This window comes from Dipodomys merriami, unplaced genomic scaffold (genome assembly GCF_024711535.1).
Source record: "Dipodomys merriami isolate MVZ:Mamm:240054 unplaced genomic scaffold, mDipMer1.0.p SCAF_77, whole genome shotgun sequence".
Lineage (NCBI taxonomy): Eukaryota > Metazoa > Chordata > Mammalia > Rodentia > Heteromyidae > Dipodomys > Dipodomys merriami.
Window position 1 is genome coordinate 6,312,501 of NW_027206368.1, and position 9,571 is coordinate 6,322,071.

The window sequence follows — 9,571 nt, forward strand, 5'->3', positions numbered from 1 at the left end:
GAGGCTGATATCTGAGGATCAGGGTTCAAAGCCAGCCTGGGCAGGAAAGTCTGTGAGACTCTTATCTCCAATTAACCACCAGAAAACAGGAAGTGGGCTGTGGGTCAATTGATAGAGCAATAGCCTTCAGCTAAAGAGCTGAGGGACAGCGCCCAGGCCCAGAGTTCAAGTTCCACCACTGACCAAAAATCAAAACAAAAAAAGAAGTGATGAGCTAAATGAATAGACATATAAATTATATATCCTCCTCATTATGATTCTTACTAGTAGTATTTTATGTTGTGTCTTCCATCATCTAAGAAAGCTGAGGAAAATTCTGCATTCACAGCTACAACTTCTCAAAAACCCAAGAAAAAGAAGAAAAACTGGGGCTGCTTTTTGTTTGGCCCTTCCTTCTCCTATCTCTATTCAGCAGAGGGCAGCAAACAGGAAGTATGGAAAGATCAAAGAGTGAGAAAGAGAGCCACATGGAGAAAGAGCTACACATTGATAAATACACACCCACCCACACACAGCAAGCAGAATTGTTTAGCTTCCTCTAGCTTTCAAAGTATGAACATTCCACCTCCTCCAGCTAGGAAGGGCGGGGGATGGGGGAGGGAGGGGATGTTGGAAGTTGAAGAGACAGAAGCTCTTTTTCAGCTCAAGAGATTTTCAGTGAGCATGCATATGAGAGAGCGGCAACTCTCAAAGCAGGGAGAGGAAGGCAGCCACAGAACTGACAAGATAATTCTCAATGAAGACAGCTTTCAACTACTCATCTTGAGGCAACAAGGCTGGCAATCCTAACACCCAAGCTCTGCCCAGTGAGAAACTGAGGCCATGCCATTGGCATCTCAGCCCAGGGGTGTCAGAGAGTGCTGATCTACAGGATGCAGGGTCAGTGCTCCACAAGGACAGGGCTAGAGTGGCAAAGGGGTGGCCTTTTGAGGGTCAAGTCTAGTCCCCACGATATTGGCAGGGATCCGGCATGGACATCTGTCAGCCTCTTCTCAACTATCTTTCCCACCCCCACAACCAGGAGTAGCCAGCCTCTCTGTGTAAATGCTCTTTCCATATGACCGGGGTGGCCCAAACCCATCCCTAGCTCTAAGGTAGGATAAGTCACCCAGCACAGCCCATCTTCCTGACTAGTGTGATGGTGAATGAATCCTATCATAATAAACACATCAGATCCAAAGTGGACCAATAAGATTAAAACAGATCATGCTAAGATAATAGGAAAAGACATTTCTTGTCTTTTCTACAGAGGCCACAGATACAGATTCTCTCCTATAGGTTCTGCATATGGATATAATATCAGAAAGCGTTATCATATTTTACCACCAAGGTGAGAAGGGATGAGAGGAGGACAGAGTGCTCAGTCTAAGATAAAGGCAGAACCAAGAGAACTCAGAGAGAAAAAGCCCATGCCCTGACAGTCCCACAAACCTCCAGATCATACCATACCTGAAGCCAACTAGAGCTAGTGGGTCTTCTTAATCATTTAAGCCTGACTGGCTCAATTTATTACTTGCATCTGATAGTGAACTGGCCCTACTTTCTATGCATAGCAGCGACAGTGCCACATGGCACGTGTGATTTACTTTCTCTACTTTCCTATTGAAGTCCTTCAGGTTATTATACTTTCCCTTACTTTAAAAGTAAATCCAAGCATGGTGATTCAGGCATGTAATCCTAGCTACGGAGGAGGTAAAGAGTGAAGGATCAGAGTCAGCCTTAGTCAAAAAAACAAAACAAGAAGTTTGAGAGACTTCATATCAACCAATAACTTGAAGCAGTGGGGCATGCTTGATATCTCAGCTATGGGAGAAGCACAATCGCATATGTTTATCTTTCCCAGTGACAAAAGGAAGCAACAAAATCACATTGCAGGCATAAAATGAGATCCTACCTTGAGAATAACCAATCCAAAATAAGGCTAGAGGCATGGAGTAAGTGCTAAGCTCCTACTTAGCAAGGGCAAAGCCCCAAGTTTAATCCTCAATATAACCAAATTAAAAAAAAATTATAAGCCAAGTGCATATAATTCTAGCAACTCAGGTGACTGAGAGCAGGAGGACACAGTTTAAGGCTAGCAAGGAAGCTGGGCGCCAGTGGCTCACGTTTGTAATCCTAGCTACTCAGGAGGCTGAGATCTGAGGATCACAGTTCAAAACCAGCCCAGGCAGGAAAGTCCGTGAAACTTATTTCCAATAAACCACCAGAAAAACGGAAGTGGCACTGTAGCTCAAGTGGTAGAGTGTTAGCCTTGACCTGAAGAGCTGAGGGACAGCACTCAGGCCCAGAGTTCAAGCCCCACGACCGACAAAAAAAAAAAAAAAAAAAGAAAAGAAAAGAAAAGAAAAGAAAAGAAAAGAAAAGAAAAGAAAAAAGGCTAGCAAGGGCAGAAACATTCACGAACCCTCATCTTAAAAATTAACCAGCAAACCAGCACAAGTATATTTATTGCAGCATTATTTACAAAGCTAAAATATGAAACCAACCCAGATGCCCCTCAGTAGATGAATGGATCAACAAAATATGATATATAGAGAGGGGGGCAGAGAGAGAGAGAGAGAGAGAGAGAGAATGGAATTCTATGCCTCCATCAGAAAGAATGACATCACCCCATTTGTTAGGAAATGGAAAGACTTGGAAAATATTTTTTAAGTGAAGTAAGCCAGGCCCCAAGACACATAGGTCCTATGGTTTCCCTTATTTTAAATAACTAGTATATGTCTAGGACAAGCAGGAAAGGTGAAAAGCTATGTACATACGACCATATAAGATGATGTTAAGCAAAAGGACCACCAAGATAGGGACACAGTGATTTTTCCTTTCTTGCTATTGTTTTTAACGTATTTATAATGTACTATGTTTTTTTTGTTCTCCTCCCTGTTTTCACTGTATTTGATTCCAGTGCCCTGCATCTCATAAATACATTTTTGTAATTTGAGGAGGGAAAGGAAATAATAAAATGCTTAAATAAGGATACAGGTTGACCCATTGTAACAATGAGATGTAGAAGACACAACTTCGCTGGGAGGGGGAGTTGAGGGAGGTGGAGGGGGAGCTGAGGGAGGTGGGGAGGGAAGGGAAGGTAGGGGATAAACAAAGGAGGAGGTAACAATAATGTTCAATAGGAAATGTACTCATTACCTTACTCATGTACCTGTAATCCCTCTATACAATATTTGTACAATAAAATACATATAAAAATTACCAGAGGGGCTGGGAAGGTGGCTCAGTGGTAGAGCACTTGCCTTGTATGCCTGAGGTCCTGGGTTAGATTCCTGAGCACAACATAAGCAAAAATAAAAAAGCCAGAAGTGGAGCTGTGGCTCAAGTGGTAGAGCACTAGCCTTGAGCTGAAGAACTGAGGGGCAGCACCCAAGCTCAGAGTTCTGGCCTCACCACCGGATCCCCCCCCCCAAAAGAATAACCAGAATCCAGGAGCCAGTGGCTCACACCTGTAATTCTAGTACTCAGGAAGCTGCTATATGAGAATCGCCATTCAAAGCCAGCCTGGGCAGTAAAGTCCATGAAACTCTTATTTCCTATAAACCACCAGAAAACCACAAGTGGCTCTGTGACTCAAGTGGTAGAGCACTCGCCTTAAGTTAAAGAGCTGAGGGACAGCGCCCAAGCCCAGAGTTCAAGCCCCACGACCGACCAAAAAATAAAAAATAAAAAAACAGAGAGAAAGAGGGGGGGGGGGGAGAGACTCTGCAAGCTGGACGTGTGGATGAAGTGGTAGAGCCTGGCCAAGCAAGCAAATGAGCAAATGCATGGCACTGAATTCAAACCTCAGTACCACCAAAAATAATATAAAGTAAAGAGGCTGGAAAGAAAATTTACAAAAATGGATCTGCAAAAAAGTCAGGTATCACTAGCTACTCAGGAGGCTAAGATCTATTGATCATGCATGGTTCAAAGGCAGCCCATGTAACAAGACCATGAAACTCTGGTGTCCAATTAAGTACTAAAATTGGGAGGGAACCTACTGGGAACCAGAGATGTGGCTCATATGGTACAGCACTGGCGTTGAGCAAAATCAGCTCAGGGACAGCACCCAAGCCCTGAGTACAAGCTCCAGGACTGACATATGTGTGGGCACATACCCACACAGACACACTCACACACACACACACACAAACACACAAAAGGTAGGGTTGTGTGTGTGTGTGTTTGTGTGTGTGTTTGTGTGTGTGTGTTGGGTGGGGAGGTTCCAGCAACACATGGTGTAATTAAGTACTGGCTACCAAAACTGCAGCATGAAAATTTGACTCACGAGGGAAAGTCTTTGCAGCAGAACACAGATGACTTGAAGAGCATTGCGTTCATGTCTGCATTCCTCCTGTGAGAACTCGAGTAAGTGATGTCCCTTTTTCTGCCTGTTTCCATAATGGACTAGTGACTTCTCAAGCACCTCCCTCCCACTTTAACACTCACTCAGCAAAAATCCATTTTTCCAAGTGCTACAACATGTGCTGTGTACTTAAAAAACACACTATGTCAAGATATCTTCACCTACTGAGGCCACGATGCATTTCTTGGCCACAGGAACTACAAGAGACTACATCCTTTCCCCATTGAATTGTACATGCTACAAAGGTTACAAAAGCTACCTCCATTCCCCATGCCATTGTGGTTGTTGGAGAAGCAAAAGTCTCATTCAAGTCTTTCTCTTTCTGACTATGATCCAAGTACAAGATGCAGAAGGTCAGGTATACGCAAAATACAAAAGACATGCACACAACTGGGTCATACAGCTCAAACGTCATTAGAAGCAATTAACTGGTATAGGACATATTTCCAGTTAACCAAGTTCACTTCGAGGTATTTCTTTACATGGCTGGCTTTCCTACTTGGTTTGCAGCTTTCTAAGAAGCCAGCTGTCTGACCACTTGAATTCAGAAACCCTAGAAGCATTATGTGTCCTTTATAAATCAGATGTCTTGCCCAGTTCCAGAGATACACTGAGGATGAACTGGGTGGCAGTTCTGTGACTTACATTCTAACAGATGACAGCTAAATGCTCTTTTAATCTTCAGTGGAGGAATCAAAGAGTTGAGGACTATTCAAATAGTGGGCATGTTGCCCTCAGATAAACTTCTCTCAAATCCACAAGGAACCTAATTTTCTTTAGGACAAAAGTCCTGTCAAGACTTCCTTCCAGAGCCTCTGTGGTTAATTCTGCCAGGAAGATCAATGAGGAGGTACTGTTGGAAAGTTCTCAACAATTACCAGAGTGACAGACTGATCTTAGAACCAACTGTCAATGCTTCATAATGGTGCAGAGTGCTCCAGATAGCAGATTTCCCAGACAGCAGCATGATGTGTTACATGCATGCTCAGGGATAGTGTGGAATGAGGACTGGAAGAAAGTCAGCCTCTTCCTTCGAGGCCAGCTGCCATTCAAACAAGGATCTAACTGGGAAGGCCAAGCCCAGGGCTCTGCCTCTACAAAGAGAATAGAACACGAAAGGGCTGTGTGGAAATTTGGCAGGATCTTCCTGAAAGGCAGCAGCTGAATGCTGCATCCTATAGCACCTAGAAAAGCCTATCATTGCAAAAGAGCTGTTTGCTGCACCCAGGAAGGAGAAATTTTCTGTAAAGGAAGAACAACCAGTTGACAAGACTTGAAACACCCATCCCATTCACCACTTCGTCCTCCTCCTCTTTATGCTATTCCAGAGAAAAAGAAATTAAACAAGAATTAAAACTGCCCCATGAGCTATCCACACACTGCAGGTCAGAGTTCCAAGGAACATCCATCCAGCTGTTGCTCTCCACTCTTTCTGCTCCAAAGTCTGCTTTATTCAATCAAGACCTTCTTGTACATGTGAGTAATTTTCTTTGAAAGCTCAGGCCAAACTGGCAGTTAACCTTGGCCTCCTCTCTACACATCTAGGTCTATAGGAAATGAAAATCAGAACTTCTTTGGCACCTGCCTTAACTGAAATATGACAACTTTCTTTAGGCAAAGGCAGCCTGTCAAGAGCTCTTTTAGACCTGGTCACAGCTATTCCACAGGAGACATGCACTTGGGCAGGACACACCCCCTTTGCCTGGGGCTTTGCCACTATAGAACCCCTGAACCTAGGGAGGCTGTCAAAGACAAAAGCCCAGGAAAAAGCAGTAGCTCTGTGTGCACTTACTAATCACATCACAGAATGCTGGCAACCGAACCAAAAGATGGAGTTGGTGGATGATAAGCACATACAGAAAGTTAATGACAAAGCCTAACACAGCTCTGGCCTCTTCACCCTGATACTGGTACAGGATAGGAATTGAAGGAGATTTCAAGAAAGAAAAACATACAAGACACAGAATTTAACGGGGAAAAGGCTAGGCTGGCTATCAGGGTTTGAACTCAGGGTTTAGGAAAGGCCATTGCTAACTTTCCTCAGTTTCTGAACAGTTAATATGTACCGTAAAGATCAAGCCAACTCCTCTTGGATGGTTTGCAACAATTAACTAGAGCAATTGTTAAGCTCCAATTGATCCACCTTGTGGCAAAGAACTGTCTGTGCTCAAGATACCAGAATGGCCAGGCAGCAGCCTGACACTGAGGAGAAAGGAAAACCCATCAACCTCAAAAAGTCAGCCTCTTCCCTTGAGGGCAGCCAACAGTCAATTCTGACCCTGATATGAACATTACCCACTTCCCATGGACCACAAAAATCCCCTAAGCATATCTGAAATGTCCCAATATACAAAGCAATTCAAGCATGCATAGATTTGCCAGGAGATGAGAGAGGTAGAGTGATGTGATTGAGCAGGAAAATGTTAATCCAAGCCAGGAGCTGGAAACTCACACCTGTAATCCTAGCTACTCAGGAGGCTGAGATCTAAGAATCCTGGTTTTAAGCCAGCCCACCCAGGAAAGTCTGTAAGACTTTTATCTCTAATGAACCACCAACAAGGCAGAAGTCGAGCTGTGGATTAGGTGGTAGAGTACCAGCCATGAGTGAAAAACAAGTAAAGGACAGCACCCAGGGCCTGAATTCAAGAGCCATGATCTGAGCATGCACACACATGCACATGAAGAAAAATGCCAATTTAGTCCATATGCATGTACACACACGTGAGACATGAGTGAGTTTCAAAGAGGCAAAAACAATTATTATCACAGTTTGGGCTACAAGATATATCTCATCTTATCAGAAAGAAGTAGAGAAGGAAGGTATGTGGGATTCTGCCCTCAGGGGACAGCACTCTGGGACATTTTGGGGGATCCTTCCACCAGGACACCTCTATACTCCGGGAGGGTCAAAGGTGGCATGTTCCTCAAGAACCAGAAATTGACTTTTCACCCCATCCAAGGGACCGGAAGTTCCAAGAGGATCTTTGCACTCACTCCCCAAGGAATTCACAGGACCTGACATAAAAATAGGACAGCGAAAGAATAGGGAAAAGGGGCAGGGTGTTCCACAGGTCCCTGTGCAAATGGCAAAACGTGAAAGGGACTGACCTGAGTAAAAACAGCAGGATCACCAGGTGGGGGTGAGGGAGGGGAGCAGAAGTGATGGGGGAACCGGTCCTACAGAAAGCCTCACACCCTGGGGATACCGGCATGTGCAAAGAGGGTACTACTCAGAAAGAGAACGCTGGACCAGGTGTGACCACAGGAGAGGGCAATGGAAAGGCGGACAGACTGTAAAGTATGGAAAATAGAAATAAGACTACATAATTGGCACTAAGAGCCCTGGGTTCTAATTCTGACTCTGCAGAGTGGACAAATCCCTGTCCTCAGAGCCTCAATTTGCCACATCTGGGGGGGGTGGGAATGGAAAGAAGGGCAGACTCTTCAGGGGCTGCCTCTGAGGACACTGACAGGAGGTTGAGGAGAGAGAAGGAGCTGAATGTCTGAAGTAAAACCAGAGAAGGGGGGAGGGGGGCGGGAGCATCCCTAGCCCCACCACACCCAAGGCACTCACCTGTCCAACCACGGGGACCGCTGCTGCTCCCGACCTCCCTGGGATGCTGTCAAGCTGCCGCTTGGTACAGAGCCCACATAGCCCCATGTTGGGCAGGAAGATCAGGGCCGCCAGTACCAGAGCCACTGCTTGCAGAAGCCACTTCTCCTTGCCTCACAGGGGACAGTCAGCCCCACCCCTCCTGCTGGCCCCTTTGCGCAGCCCGCTCCAGGCTCTGTGCCCATGCCCATGCATGCGGCAGCAGCTCCAAGAGCAGGAGTGGCCGAAGGCGCTGGCCCAGCTCCAACTGAGCTGCACTACCTCTAAGTCACCACCGTGGGGGGTTATCTCCGCCTCCAACACCAATGTCGGGCACAGTGGAGCCACCAGGCCTGCAACACCCTCTTACAGACTTCCTAGCACACACCTGTAGATGTTGACCTCCACCTTTCATGAAGGGTTTCAGTCTACCCGGGGGCAACCCTGACATCCAACGTTAGGTCTCCCCCCTCCTGAGCGGGATATCCCGCTCTGCCCCTGCTCCCCTACTGGGAGGAGCTGTGAAAAAGTGTAGGAGTTGGGTTGTTGGGCGCTGACTGGTGCATGCTGAACCAACTGGGTGCCTTTCATCATGGGACCTCAAGCTAATGAGGCCAAAGCCTTGAGCCAAGGGGTTGTGAAAGAAGAGTGGATCCCCCAGGCTAGAGGCACTTGTATATGGGTCAACATGTTTTTAACGTATTTTATTAATTAATGATTGATTAATTGATTGTGTGTCTATGTGTGTGCTGGTACTAGGGCTTGCTGTCTTGCTTAGTTTTCCACTCAACCACTTTAGCCACACCTCCATGTCTGGCTTTTCATTGCTGTTGTTATTTAACTGGTTAAAGGAAGATAAGGTTTTTTGCCCAGACTGACTTTGAACCACAATCCTCAGATCTCAGCCTCCTGAGTCGCTTTGATGACAGGCATGAGTCACAGTGTGTGGCTTGTTTTTAATATTGTTTAACAAACTGCTTATTCACAGACTGTGTCTCCAGTTTCCCACCTAATCATCAGAAATCTTTAGCCCCCATTTCCTTATCTACTAAGTAAGGAGGAGTGTAATGGTGTGATTTCCAGGCTGGAACAGAGATCTGCTTAGCCAAAAGCAAGCCTGAAAAAACATGTGTCTTCTGGATCTCCAGTGAGTCCTCCTCCTCTCTTTGGGCTCACCAAGCTCTACTGACACATTCCTGGAGAAACCTGATCTCCTTGCACAAAAGAAAATCTCCCCTACCCCACTTCTTACATTTTATGTGTGTGTGTCTGTGTGTGTGTTCATGTGCATGCACGCACTTACAGCTAGCACTCTATTACTTGAGCCACAGCTCCATTGCTGGCATGCTTGCACGTGTGTGTGTGTGTGTGTGTGTGTGTGAGTGTGAGTGTGTTTATGTATGCTTATTTGGAGATAAGAGTCACTTGGACTTTCTTGTCTAGACCAGGTTCAAACCAAGATCCTTCAACCAGAGGTTCCTGAGTAGTTAGGATTACAGGCATGAGCCAGCACACCCTGCTATGTGTACTTTTAACATTGGCTTGCTTATTCAAGGGCACACCATTAATGGCTGCTGTGTAACACTTGACATTGGGCTTTCCGATTGGGCTGTAAGCCTCATGAGGAG

The 9,571-nt window shown here is 45.7% G+C and overlaps 1 protein-coding gene across 1 annotated transcript in view; it reads right to left on the reverse strand.

Annotated features, from left to right (window-relative positions):
• Positions 1-8,012, reverse strand: part of LOC138818508 (uncharacterized) — a 69,749-nt gene extending 61,737 nt beyond the window's left edge. Inside the window, exons 1-3 of the mRNA XM_070009429.1 lie at positions 7,926-8,012; positions 7,558-7,642; positions 7,248-7,366 (exon numbers count right to left, since the gene is read on the reverse strand). Coding sequence (XP_069865530.1) covers positions 7,248-7,366; positions 7,558-7,642; positions 7,926-8,012 — 291 coding nt within the window. The remainder of the gene's footprint in view (positions 1-7,247; positions 7,367-7,557; positions 7,643-7,925) is intronic.
• Between the last annotated feature and the right edge of the window lie 1,559 nt (positions 8,013-9,571).